The following is a 14,726-nucleotide window of genomic DNA, read 5'->3' on the forward strand; positions in this document are numbered from 1 at the left end:
GTGAAGAAATTCCTCCTCATCTCTGTCCTAAATGGCTTACCCCTTATCCTTAGACTGTGACCCCTGGTCCTGGACTCCCCGCCATCGGGAACATCCTTCCTGCATCTAGTCTGTCTAGTCCTGTTAGAATTTTATAAGTTTCAATGAGATCCCCTCTCATTCTTCTAAACTCCAGCGAGTGTAAGCTCAATCAACCCAATCTCTCCTCATGCGTCATTCCTGCCATCCCAGATATCACAGAACATTTCCTCCCTTGTCCCTTCCCAATTTTCCCTGGCTCTGTACTTGCTTATAAACTGTTAAATCTCTTAACTTTTTACAGTTCTGATGAAAGGTCGTCGACCTGAACCGTTGACTCTGTTTCTCTCTCCACAGATGCTGCCCGACCTGCTGAGTGTTTTCCCGCATTTTCTGGTTTTATTTTTGACCGCCTTGTTTTTTTTTCTTTGCAGAGGAGCTGGCGACATACCTCCGCTATGTGAGGAGGCTAGACTTCTTTGAAAAACCAGACTACCAGTATTTACGCACACTGTTCACAGATCTTTTTGAAAGCAAGGGCTACGCTTTTGATTATGCATACGACTGGGTTGGCAGGCAAATAGTAAGTACCACAGCAGCTATCATGACTCTGTGAACATGGAACAAATTACCCTGTTGTGGATAAGATGTCCATTCCGTAAGGCATGAAGTGGACAACATTTCATCCACTAACCAAACAGCAAGCTTCCACCAAAAGGAATGAAACTCAAGGTTTCAGATATAAATTAGCGTATGTGTGGTAAAATAGCCCACATTTTAGAATTTTAAGGAAAGGACTTGGAAAGGATTTGCCTTTATATAGTGCCTTTCATGACCCCCCCCCCCCCCCCCCCCACCCCCGGATGTCCCAAAATGCTTTGCAGCCATAGGTACTTTTGAAATAACAACAGAAAACGCTGGAAAAACTCAGCAGGTCAGGCAACATCCGTGGAGAGAGAAACAGAGTCAACGTCTCAGGTCGAAACCCTTCGTCAGGACTGAAAAAGCACAGGAAATGAAACGGATTAAAAGGCCAGTTTGGGGGCTGGGAAATGGGGATGAGAACAAAAGAGAAGTGAAGAGACATTAAGAGGTATTCAAAACCAGATGAGATGGTGATAGGACTAGTGGAGACAAAAGACAGCTCTAGATTAGGTGTGAAATGCGCTGGCAGAATGGGAGACAGCTGCCATGTGGGAGAGAAAAAAAGGGGGAAGGACACAAAACAAAGGTGTGGATAAAAAATATATATAAAAATGTAATAGGGGCTGAGGTTATGATCTGAAATTGTTGAACTCGATATTGAGTCCGGAAGGCTGTAAAGTGCCTAATCGGAAGATGAGGTGCTGTTCCTCGAGTTTACGCTGAGCTTCCGTGGAACAATGCAAGAGCCCGAGTACGGTGAGGTCTGAGTGGGAATGGGGCGGTGAATTAAAATGACAGGCGACCGGAAGCTCGGGGTCACCCTTACGGACTGAACGGAGGTGTTCCGCAAAGCGGCCACCCAAGCTGCGTTTGGTCTCCCCAATGTACTTTTGAAGTGTGGTCACTGTTGAAACGTAGGGAAACGTCATAAAGCCAACTTGTGCACAACAAGGCCCCACAAACAGCAGAGAGATAGGCGACTAGAGAACCTGTTTCAGTGATGTTGGTTGAGGAATAAATAATGGCCAGAACACCGGGAGAACTCCCCTGCTCGTCTTTGAATAGTGGCATGGGACATTTTACATCCACCCCAAAGGGCGGACGGGGACTCGGTTTAACGTCTCATCCGAAATATGGCCCCTCTCTGCCAGTGCCTGCACCCCCTCAGTACTGCACTGGAGTGTCAGCCGAAATGATGTACTTAAATCTTTGGAAAAGGGCTTTAACTTACAATCTTCTGACTTAGAGGTGAGAGTGCTGCCATGGCTGACACCACTTATGTCATTGTTCCTGGGGAGCATTGACCAATATCCAGAACTAGTCAGACCTATCGTCGTATTCACTGAGGAGTTATTGGCTTGGACGAGTAGCGTGTCTGTCTTTGTTCAAAAATTAAATTAAACTAAACTAACCTCCGAGAAAATTGTTTCCGTAACTGTGGCAACTTAAGTGAAATGCTAATGTGCACAAATTGGCAAATCAATTTAAATAGCAGGTTAAAACTTTGCAAAGGAGAAATGGGCATTGAAAGCACCAAAACATTTTAAAATGGGGGAGAGGGGTCATAAGGCAGAGGCATTTATGAAGGGAATTCCAGAGAAAAGGGCTATGTCAGCTGAAGATTGCAAGGGGGGAGGAGGAGCTGCACAGGACAGGACATTGGGCTGGTGGAGGTTGTAGAGAAACCTCCACGTCTTACGGTGGGACTTCTAAAGGAAGAAGCATATTTTCAATTTGGTGTGTTGCGTGATGAGCCAGTGACGAGCGTGGGTAGGATGCGGGCGACAGAATTTTGGATGAGCTGACGTTTGTGGAGGATGGGAGGTCGGCCAGGAGAGCGTGGGAACAGTCAAGTCTAGAGGTAACCAAGACGTGGAACATTGGAACAATCGTCTCTGGAGGCGACAAAGATGTGCTGAGGTAGGGATGGAGGTGGGCGATGTGACGCAGGTGGAAGTAGGGAGTCTTTGCAATGGACGTGGGCAGGTGGGAGCCTGGGGGAGGTTTGGCTTGTTGAGAAAGAAGAGGGAAGCTGCAGAGGCAGCTGAACGGATGGTCTCAATATTTGTAACAAAAAAAAGTCCATGGGCAATGTTATAAATCTCATCATCAAGAAACTACTTATGAAATAACGCTGGACGGCCAGCTGGTGGCGCCCTCCAAGGAGTATAAATACTCGGGCGTGGGCCCCAGCTTGCCAGGGACATTTTGTAAGACAAGGAACTAGTGAAGTACAACTAGACCTCCATGTTCTGAAACAAATTGATTAAAGCCTTGCTTTATACTCAAACCAAGTGTGTAGTGAGTTTTATTACGTTAGGCTTCTTGTGTTAGAGGAGAGGGGAGATGGGTTTAAAGAGGAGGTTGGTAGTGGAGAAAAGAAGCTCAGAGTTAAATTTGCTCTCCAGAATGATGATAAAGTAGTGGATATGGTCCAGCCAGATTTGGTGATGGGTGGCCGTGCCAGAGGTGCTCATGTCTGTGCCTCTTGTACTTGAGGGAGCAAAGCTGGGGAGCCATACCGGGAGAAACAACAGATGAGAGACAGTGAAGGTTTTTCTGGGACCACGGCCTCAAAGGATAAGGAGTCGCTCAGTGCAGAGGTTGAAGGAGGAAGGATATCTAGGGGAGAAACTCTGGGTGGGGTTTGGGAGGGGGTGGCGGGGTTGGTAGAGAATGATGATTGTCAAGGAGCGGCGTTAAGAGGTGGAACAATGCAAGGTGCTAAAAGGAAGAGAAGATGCCAGAGGAGCGGGGGAGAGACCAAGGTGTGATGTGTGTGGTGATTTGTAATTTTCCTCCTTTCCTAACGGATGTTTGATATCAATGTTGCACGCTTGATAAATTTGAAGCTAGTTCGAAAGAAGCTCGCCTCCTGTAGGAGCTGAAACCAGTGAGTTGCAAGAAGGTTGCTGTTTTGTTGTTTTTACACTGCAGTTGAGGGGGATCTGATGTCTGTCCAAATCCAGCTTCCAACTGCTGATGTCTTCTGAATTCCAACTTTGGGACTGGTAAAGGTAAACACTGACTTTGCACGCATTCCATGCTAGGACCAATTCATTTAGAGGTTGTGCAGTATCAAATATCAACAGATCTGTTGCCATAATGGCTTCATTCTGTCAAAGCAATTGGAAGTGGCTGTTTATGGCACTGAGTAAAGTGCTACAGTCTTATGTTGAAAGTGTGTTGGACCAGCAGAATGACGAGAGGGTCCTAGAGCTAGAATAGGAAATAAATGATGAGGTTGATTATGATGAGAAAGGTAGCATACATTGGGCACATTGTTCAGTGGTCATAGGGAAAGTTGCTGGGCGTTTAGCTGTCTGCTAAAGTTGATGCATCCGATGTGGAGGCAGGCCTTGAATGTGGCTAGGTGATGTGGTGGAATGAGCTGGGACATTTCACCTGTGCAGAAAGTAGGCAGTACTCTGGTCACCAGTCTCCAAGACGGGGAGGATGCAAGGATCCTGATTGAGCAGGCTTGCTGAGCCAGATGGCCGACTGCTCCTTGTGTTTCCAGAGCGAAATGTGCATGTGTACGCTCTCTCTCTCTCGCTCCCTCTCTTGCGCCCTCGCTCCCTCTCTTGCGCCCTCGCTCCCTCTCTTGCGCCCTCGCTCCCTCTCTTGCGCCCTCGCTCCCTCTCTCCCTTTGAGGTGTGCTAAAAGAATTCTCCCACAGAGCTTCCCTGTTCAGACCCACTACTTGAGCTGACATTTTGGGTTTGCTATTAATCCAGATTAAGGCTCTAGAACGTTGTTTAAATGTAGTATTGGGTGCAAAAGACTTTCAATAAAGTTTATATCGACGCTGAAATCAGCAAAATAACCAACTTATATTTTAATTTAATTGAGCAAAATCTGAAAGGGGAGAGAATTAGCAACAACAGATGGCAAATTAAGGTCGGGTTGCAGACGGCATAAATGTTGTTTAATGAGTGAAACCTGACTAACCGGATGTTTGAAATTGGCACAGTGTTTGATGTTGTGCCTTTGATTAATCTTTTGCTAACATCAGAAAAATAAGCAGCTCAGTGTATTTAACCTACTTGCTGCTTCAGAATGGGTGGGGAGAAGGTGATTGTTTTGGGGATGTTGGGAATTTAAATTTCGCAAGCTTGCTCAAGGGATCCTGATTTAACTCGTAGGTTCATTTTATAAATGCGCAGTTGCTCAAGCAGCAATCCTTTTTGTATTTGATTAATTCAGACCCCCGCAGCCTCTGTCGGATCAGTAAATAGATGATTAAGCAAAAACAGTCAGAGGCCTGTGATGACGGGGATTGATGCTCCCATTCATATGCTGCAGAATGGTAGGAAATGCATTTTAGGCCTCCGTGATTCTGAATACAGTGAGTTCCCAATCTTAACACACTGGGCAGAGGCATCAAGGACTCTTCAAAATGGAGAGGGAGTGGCGGGTGAATACTGGAGGTCGAGTCATTGAGCTGTACAGTACTTTCCCGTCTCGTAGCAGCTGCCTTAGGTGGGTGGTTAACAGGAGCTTTGGATCAGGTGGGCTAACCCAATGGTCTGTAGCACGACGGGAGAAAATAGCTTTTTTTTCTTCATAGATTCACATAACATTTACAGCACAGAAACAGGCCATTTGGCCCAACTGGCCTATGCCAGCGTTTATGCTCCACATGAGTGGGTGAGAATGTGGCAAGTGGAATATAATGTGGATAAATGTGAAGTTATCCACTTTGGTAGAAAAAACAGAACGGCAGAGAGTATTTCCTAAATGGTGAAAGATTGGGGAATGCAGATGCTCAAAGGGACCTGGGTGTCCTTGTACATGAGTCACTGAAAGTGAATGTGCAGGTGCAGCAAGCCATTAGGAAGGCAAATGGTATGCTGGCCTTCATTACAAGAGGATTTGAGTACAGGAGTAAAGAAGTCTTACTCCAATTATATAAGGCCTTGGTGAGACCTGGAGTACTGTGTACAAGTTTGGTCTCCTTACCTAAGGAAGGATATACTTGCCATAGAGGGAGTGCAACGAAGGTTCACGAGATTGATTCCTGGGATGGCGGGACTGTCGTATGAGAAGAGATTGAGTAAACTAGGCCTGTATTCTCTTGAATTCAGAAGAATGAGAGGGGATCTCATTGAAGCATACAAAATTTTTACAGGGCTTGATAGGATGGATGCTGGGAGAATGTTTCCCTTGGCTGGGGAGTCTAGAACCAGGGGCCACAGCCTCAGGATAAAGGGTAGGCCATTCAGGACTGAGATGAGAAGAAATTTCTTCACTCCGAGGGTGGTGAATCTTTGGAATTCTCTACCCCAGAGGGCTGTGGAGGCTCAGTCATTGGGTATATTCAAAACAGAAGTCGATAGATTTCTGACTAGTAAGGGCATTGTAATGAAATCTGTTTGTCTTGATCCTGTATTCGTTTTGCACTCATGTATATTACCCTCCCCCACTGTGTATAGTTTCACTTCCTCTTTCCCGACTAACCTGGGAGGTTCCAGGTCTTGGCTCCGCCCCTGACTTCTCTTACATAAAGATCCCAGGATCTGTATGACTCATTCCTGTGAACCAGTCGGCGTGTTGAGATGTTAGCTCTGATCTTAGTGATTAAAAGCCAACTTGTTTAAGTCTATAACTTCTAGTTTTGTGGTTATTGAAGGCCCATCAGGCATCAAGGGATATGGCGATAGGGCCGGTGAATGGAGTTGAGGCAGAAGATCAGCCATGATCTCATTGAATGGCGGAGCAGGCTCGAAGGGCCGAATGGCCGACTCCTGCTCCTATTTCTTATGTCTCCTCCCACCCTACTTCATCTCACCCTATCTGCATAACCTATTCCTTTCTCCCTCATGTAATTATTTAGTTTCCCCATAAAGGCATCTATGCTATTTGCCTCAAGTACTCCCATGTGGTAGGGGGGGCGGTGGCGGGGAGAAAGGGTTTCTTTATTAGATTTAATAGTGATTATCTTATATTTACGGCCCTAAAATGTTTAATATTTATTTTGGAAGGACGCTGACGTTATACTGCAGAGCTAGCCCAAATATGTAACCTTTTTCTAAAATACCACATGTTTTTAATTCTTTAAGAGTCTTAACTGCTGATGAGAGAACTTGTTTCAATTGTGTGTATTGCTCCCTGGTTGCCAAGATAATTTGCCATGTGCTTATTAGAGTGCCTGAAACCAACCAGCAAAAAAAGTTTGAATCGGTTATCCCAAACAATGCGATCAGGAGAAACTCAGTGCTGAAAAATTGACCTTTGGAGGCAGTCTCCAGTGAGAGACTAATTTTTAAGGATGTGTGGATTCGGCTCCAAAAATCTGCCGGTCTGGTTACAAAACCCCGCAGGGTGATGCCACACGCACAATGGATTTTACATGACCGTAAATATCAAGGACCTTACCATGAACTTTTGTCTCAACGCCACCAGGTTAAATGGGGCTTTGGCGGGAAGTCCTTCTGACAAATATGAAGCCGTTCTCTCTCGTGTTGGTCTGGGGGCTGTCCCCTTAAATCAGACGCAATGCTGGAGATTCTAAAAGATCACCTGTGTCGCCTACGCTGTTATATGTTGCAAAGTTTCTGTTTTTTTTTCCATAATAACAGGCTGGTGAGGGAATTATGTTTCAAGTACATACAGACTTTGTGATTGGCTCAGTTCTGGTTGTTGAGACTTTCTAATGAGCCCTGGCAACAGAATGGCCCGTATTTTCCGATGCCTATGGGTGTGTACGAGCTGTGTACACAACCGTAGGGACATCGGAAATTCCGGTTTCAGGTATGCGACAGATCGGACGCCTGCCCTGGAGAAGGGCCTCTGCGGGGGGGAGAGTTCCACTTTCTGCAGAACCTCCGCCCGCTGAAAACCCTTAAAAATCTTACACCTGGTAAAAGCCTGCGTAAGGCCTGCTTTTACCAGCGTATGAGTTTGAAAAAAAGTTTTTTAAAAATTTCCACACATTTATAATTTAAAAATACTTTGAGAAAAGGTAAGTTTATTTTTAGCCCCGTAAAAAAAACTTTAATTAGTTTTTTCAAAAAATTAAATTTTTGTTTAAAATATTTAATTTAATGTTATTTTAACTGATTTTAAAAACGTGATGGTTTTTTAAAAATTTATTTCATGTTTTAGTGTCTTTTTGGGGTGATCTCCATTCATATATTTGACAGGTTTATCTGTCAAAAGTATGAAGGGAGATTCCCTTCTCCTATTAGCTGGCCTGGCCCACGTGACCCCAGGGACGCTTGCGAACCGCCTGCGCCCCGGGATACGTGGGCCCTGCGCATTTCGGCTGTGGAGAGGCCCAGGAGCGGAAGTGTCTGGACCTCGGGAGTCCTCAGGTAAGTTCGTAGATTTTTCTCCGATGAGGCATCCGCACGCAGGAAGACTCCTATCGGAAATTACGGGCTGTTAAGTTTTGAAATAAAGTACGTAGAGCAAAGTCCCGTGGGTGTATTTGAATTAAACACACTCTAACCTTGATAGGAAGGTAGATAGATTTTAGCTGGTTCCCCCAACTCACTAGGAGACATGGAGTAGGAAGCTGTGTACTTAGAGATACAGTTAGTATTCAAATTTGTGACCTTTTATTTTTCCCTTTGGGGCAGTAGATAAAATTTCAACTGCGAATCTATATTTACCATAAATAAATATTATGTATTCGCTTATAACAGAAAACGCTGGAAAAACTCAGCAGGCCAGGCAGCGTCCGTGGAGAGAGAAACAGAGTTAACGTTTCAGGTCGAGGACCCTTCGTCAGAACTGGAAAAAAAGCAGGAAATGGAAAGCAAGTTTAGGGGCTGGGAAAAGGGGGAGGGGATGAAAGAACAAAAGGGAAGGTCAGTGATAGGATAGAAAGCGGGAGAGATTAAGAGATATTCAAGGCAAGGGGCGGTGGTAATGGGACAGGTTGAGGAACAAAGGATGGCTCTAGATGAGGTGTGAATTGCGCTGGTGGAATGAAGGACAGCTGCCCTGTGGGAGGGAAGAAAAAAAAGGGGGCCAAATAAAAAGTGTGGGGCCGAGGTTATGATCTGAAATTGTTGAACTCTATGTTGAGTCCAGAGGGCTGTCGAGTGCCTAATCGAAAGATGAGGTGCTGTTCCGTTTGTTCGTTAATTTACTAAATTTGCATAACAGTTTCAAACTGGAATGAGGTCTGATGTGCTGTCTTGAAGATCGGAGATAGATGTTGTCGAGGGAAATGAATTGAGCCAGACCAGGGTTTCTGTTCATATTCCCTGGTGGGTTACTGAACATTTACCCAAGTAGTAATACTCTTAGTGAAGGAAACTTTGGTTTATCCGGAGGTTGTATGTCCGGAATACTCGATCTAACGGCAAAAATCAGGAGCCGTTTTCTGTAAGTTTTTTTTAGATCTCGTTCTTTTTTTTTCCCCAGTCAGGCACTACAAGGTCCGTAGCTATAGCAACAGCTTCAGCTAGAGCCGCTTGCAGCTGCAGGCGACTCTTTAGAAACTATTGCTAAGCAACAGTGTTTGTTGTCAGATACAGAGATGAAAACCTCCGTATGCTTCAACATTAACTTTGTATGTCCGGCAGTTTTGATAGATCGGCAACACGCCGTCCCGTCGGTGCCGGATATCACAAAGTTTCCTGTAAGTGCCCGAGGGAGTTGGGATCTAAGATACCACAGCTGAAAAATACAGAGTAAAAAGAGTAAAGGCGACCCCAAAAATGAACCAATCCTACCCTTGCAACTGGATTGGCTGACAATGACCTAAAGATATTCTTCATTGAGTTTAATGAGAAATTGAAGGATTTCAGTTCTCCCCCACCTGCCCCCAAAAAAACTGTTTGGATAGCCTAAGCAGTGAAGATACTTGTTCTGAATCTCTGGTGCTGTCGATTTGAAGGTGTAGATGCCCCAGACTTTTTACCAGTGATGTAGTCATTTGAACCTGTTCTGCATTGAACCGCTTGGTGGGACAACTCGCAGGAGACTGTATTCTCTCAGAAACTGAGGGGGTGAAGAGATTTACGTTGCAGTTGAACACAAAGCAACGTTAAACTAGGAAGCTCTTGAGAATACCGTAGCTCACCGCTGCCGCGCCCTTGAGAAGTGATGTAGCAAGCCACAGGGGAGGAGACGGCAAAGGAGATGGCAGATAGAGCCACACAGTTTCAATATATAAATTAGATTGAAAGAAAGAGAGACTTACATTTATATAGCGCCTTACATTTATATAGCACCAGACGTCTCAAAACACTTTACAGCCAATGAAGTACTTTTGAAGTGTAGTCACTGTTGTAATGTGGGAAACGCGGCAGCCAATTTGCGCGCAGCAAGCTCCCACAAACAGCAATGTGATAATGACCCGATAAACTGTTTTTTGTTATGTTGATTGAGGGATAAATATTGGCCAGGTCACCGGGGATAACTCCCCTGCTCTTCTTTGAAATAGTGCCGTGGGATCTTTTACGTCCACCTGAGAGCGCAGACGGGGCTTCGGTTTAACGTCTCATCCAAAAGACGGCACCTCAGACAGTGCCGCGCTCCCTCAGCACTGCACTGGGAGTGTCAGCCTAGCTTTATGTGCTCAAGTCCCTGGAGTGGGACTTGAGCCCCACAACTTCTGGACTCGGCGGCGAGTGTGCTACCCACTGAGCCACAGCTGACCGAAGCTTCTGTTGGATCACATTCGCTGCTTCGTGTGCGTGTGCGCAAAGCGAGTTGTAGGAAACAGTGCTGCGGATTATTTTGGTCTGACCCGAACGGGCCTTTTGTTTTTGTTCCCCAGCCCACGCCGGTCGGATCCAGTCACGTGGAGCACGGAGCCAGCAGAGAGGGCCATGTGCACCGAGAAAAAGCCACACAACAGCAGCCACTCCGAAACCAGGTCGGTGCAAGGATTGCGGGCACTCCTGTTTGTTTCGGCCTTTTCTCCATTTTCCATTGACTCTTTGGTCACTGCGCCCCGACAGGCGGGGGCCATTCAGAAGCTGGATTGACCTAAGTTACTCAAAATATGGTGTCGGAGGTTAAAAACATTAACCCACATATACGAATGAAATAGTGCTGGAACCCGCTTTTATTAAAGGGAGGGGGAAATGTGCTTGCATTAAGTATTCCCCATAACCTTTCCACCTCTTGGGACATATCCTCATTTTACTTTCGATTTCCACCCCCCCCCCCCCCCCCCCCCAAATTAATGGGGATCTGCCATTTCTGATGGTCCCTTCCTATGGTGCGCCTCTCAGCCAATGACAGTTACAGAGCTGGGAAAATGCGACGGGTCGGCATAACTTCAACGCCCTCAACATCAGTAGGGTGACATTGAACTGAGGAAGTCCAGTCATGGCTCAGTCCCCAACTGGCCCTGACTCCCACCCTCCCCATTTAGAACCAGGCCCTACACTAATTCATCGGTTTCCCCATCACGCCCGTAGCTTATCGTGAGCAGAGCGGCTCCTCCAGAGAGTTGGACTGGCAGATCTCCGTGGCGATTCATTCTGGCGCAGGTGAAACCCACACTAAGCAGAAACGCTTTTTTTTGCCAACTTCATCCCGAATGGAACTTTGGTCGCCATTTGAACCGATACAAAGTTTCACAGTTGAACGCTGCTGTGTATGAACCGATTAATCGCTTAAGTTGCTCTGGTGCAATATTAGGTATGTTGGTAATCACAGGTGTTTTCAAAAAGGGTTTAGGTCCCAAGTTAATGTTGTGCAATACAATTTTATATATTTGGCTCCAAGTTTCAGGAGCACATACCACACACCTCCAATCTGACCTTTTCACAAAAGCCCATTAAAAAATTTCATTTGGATTCCATCGGGCCTTTTATTTGTGCCGCATTTTCCTTTCCTCGTCTCCCTTCGCTGTCTAGTCTTTTCCTGCAGGTACAGTTTGTTCTGCTGGGAAGCGAAAAGACTCCACAGCTTTTCAGCTGTCGGTGACACTCTCTCTGCACACCTATTGATGGGAGACGTGACCTCTGCAGAGTAGCATGTCCTCTTGTCTGCCTTGGACTGTGGGGTGGAGGGGGAATTCCCTCTGGAGCTTCACCTGCTCCGCCGTCATATCTTGGGAACCCCCATCAACGTGCGCAGCTGGGGATTACGCCGGTGGAGCCCCAAGGAAGTTCAGCCCTGGGTCTCCTGCGGCGAAGAAATCCTCTTGCGTTCCGCAGCTGTGCCATTCCTGTTGCGTCACACTTCTTAGAAAAAGAAACATTTAGTTTAAAGCAGATTCGTTTTCATTTTCTTCAAAATATACAGTGGCAAACCTGTGTGTCATGGCATACCTAAGAACTACACCATTTGTGCTTTGCTAACCAGTTTACTAATCCCTAATGACTAACTTTTTCTTTCACTGCTTTGCTTGGGCCCGCTGTGCTGCATGGAGCCCACGTTTGCCACCCCTTTCCCTGTGTTGTAATCAATGAGTAGACAGGAGGAGCTGATCGCAGAGGAGCATGGGAAATTCAGCCAAATCGGCAGCAAAATCCTTCCTACCTGACCTCCCAGCTGGCGTCAGACAGACACGGGGGCTCAGTCCAGGTATAGAATCTTCTTGTGTGATTTCATTGCCGGATCGAGATTTGCTGTTCCGGGTTAAAGCCAATCCATGTTGCTGCGTGTCTCCCAATATCCTAGATCAGGGTTGTCCCAGGCTTCTGTCTTTGTGGGCCAGATTTGCTTCAGGTTTCCAGTAAGGGTTGTCCACACTGGTGGCAGGGGGTGGGACAGACCTTCCAGAAAATTGTAAATTACAAGAACGGCAGCGTAGTGGTAATGTTACTGGGCTGGTAATCCAGAGGCCTGGACCAATGATCCAGAGACGTGAGTTCAAATCCCACCACGGCAGCTGGGGAATTTAAATTCAGTTAATTCAATAAATCTGGAATTTTTTTTTAAAAAGCTAGTATCAGTAATGGTGACCATGAAACTATCGGAATGTCCTAACGACCCATCTGGTTCATTAATGTTCTTTAGGGAAGGAAATTTGCCTCATCTGGTCTGGTCTATATGTGACTCCAGACCCACAGCAATGTGGTTGACTCTTAACTGCCCTCTGAAATGGCCTAGTGAGCCACTCAGTTGTAACAAACCGCCACGAAACATAGTAAGAATAAAACCGGACGGACCACCCGGCATCGACCTCGGCTACGGACACGGCAACGGCACACCCAGCCCAGTCGACCCTGCAAATCCCTCCTCACCAGTATCTGGGGATTTGTGCCAAAATTGGGAGAGCTGTCCCACAGACTAGTCAAGCAACAGCCTGACATAGTCATACTCACAGAATCATACCTTTCAGCCAATGCCCCAAACTCTTCCATCACCATCCCTGGATACGTCCTGTCCCACTGGCAGAACCGACTCACCAGGGGTTGCGGCACACTGGTATACAGTCGGGAAGGAGTGGCCCTGGGAATCCTCAACATTGACTCCGGACCCCATGAAGTCACATGGCTTCATATCAAGCATGGGCAAGGAAACCTCCTGCTAATTACCGCCTACCGCCCTCCCTCAGCTGATGAATCAGTACTCCTCCATGCAAAAGCACAATGTACTCTGGGTGGGGGGCTTCAATGTCCATCACCAAGAGTGGCTCGGTAGCACTACTACTGATCGAGCTGGCCGAGTCCTGAAGAGCAGAGTATAAATCAGGAAATTAGAGGCGCATGTAACAAGGATAATACAGTGATCATGGGGGACTTTAATCTACATGTAGACTGGGAAACCAAATTTGCAGTAATAGTGTGGAGGACAAATTCATGGAATGTATGCAAGATAGTTTTCTAGATCAGTATGTTGAGGAACCAACTAGGGAACAGGCTATTTTAGAGTCATAGTTATACAGCACAGAAAGAGGCCCTTCGGCCCATCGTGTCCGCGCTGGCCATCAAGCCCTGTCTATTCTAATCCCATTTTCCAGCACTTGGTCCGTAGCCTTGTATGCTATGGCGTTTCAAGTGCTCATCTAAATGCTTCTTGAATGTTGTGAGGGTTCCTGCCTCTACCACCCTTTCAGGCAGTGAGTTCCAGATTCCAACCACCCTCTGGGTGAAAAAGTTCCTCCTCAAATCCCCTCTAAATCTCCTGCCACTTACCCTGAATCTATGCCCCCTTGTTATTGACCCCCCTACTAAGGGGAAAAGTTCCTCTTTATCTACCCTATCTATGCCCCTCATCATTTTGTACACCTCAATCAGGCCCCCCCTCAGTCTTCTTTGCTCCAAGGAAAACAACCCCAGCCTGTCCAGTCTCCCTTCATAGCTGAAGCGTTCCAGCCCAGGTAACATCCTGGTGAATCTCCTCTGCACCCTCTCCAATGCAATCACATCCTTCCTATAGTGTGGCGACCAGAACTGCACACAGTATTCCAGCTGTGGCCTAACCAGCGTTTTGTACAGCTCCATCATAACCTCCCTGCTCTTGCCTTCATTAGCCGAGGCATAGAATATAAGAATCCCATATGCCTTTTTATCTACCTGTCCTGTTGCCTTCAGGGATCTATGTACACGCACACTAAGGTCCCTCTGATCCTCTGTCCTTCCTATGGTCCTACCATTCATTGTGTATTCCCTTGCTTTGTTAGTCCTCCCAAAATGCATCACCTCCCACTTTTTAGGGTTAAATTCCATTTGCCACTGTTCTGCCCATCTAACCAACCCGTCTATATTGTCCTGTATCCTGAGGCTTCCCTCCTCGCTATTTACCACTCCACCAATTTTCATGTCATCTGCAAACATACTGATCATACCTCCTACATTCTTATCTAAATCATTAATCTACGCTACAAACAGCAAAGGACCCAGCACCGATCCCTGCGGTACACCACTGGACACAGGCTTCCAGTCACAAAAACAACCTTTGACCATCACCCTCTGCCTCCTGCCACTAAGCCAATTTTGGATCCAATGTGCCAAATTGCCCTGGATCCCATGGGCTCTTACCTTTTTGACATGTCTCCCATGCGGGACTTTGTCAAAAGCCTTAGTGAAATCCATGTAGACTACATCAACTGCACTACCCTCATCCACACACCTCGTCACCCCTCTCAAAATTCAGTCAAATTGGTCAGACACGATCTCCCCCTGACAAAGCCATGCTGACTA

The 14,726-nt window shown here is 46.4% G+C and overlaps 1 protein-coding gene across 4 annotated transcripts in view; it reads left to right on the forward strand.

The window, feature by feature from the left end:
• LOC147097313 (casein kinase I-like) overlaps positions 1-14,726 on the forward strand; it is a 226,966-nt gene that overhangs the window by 174,576 nt on the left and 37,664 nt on the right. For 3 of the 4 annotated variants that reach the window (XM_085972180.1, XM_085972181.1, XM_085972183.1), the window contains exons 9-11: positions 453-601; positions 10,400-10,498; positions 12,052-12,162. In XM_085972180.1, coding sequence (XP_085828306.1) covers positions 453-601; positions 10,400-10,498; positions 12,052-12,162 — 359 coding nt within the window. The remainder of the gene's footprint in view (positions 1-452; positions 602-10,399; positions 10,499-12,051; positions 12,163-14,726) is intronic. The other variant, XM_085972184.1, reaches the window with a different exon arrangement.

The sequence above is a fragment of the Somniosus microcephalus genome, chromosome 32 (assembly GCF_052327205.1).
Source record: "Somniosus microcephalus isolate GS21.2 chromosome 32, FLI_Smic_1.0, whole genome shotgun sequence".
In the NCBI taxonomy this organism is placed as follows: Eukaryota; Metazoa; Chordata; class Chondrichthyes; order Squaliformes; family Somniosidae; genus Somniosus; species Somniosus microcephalus.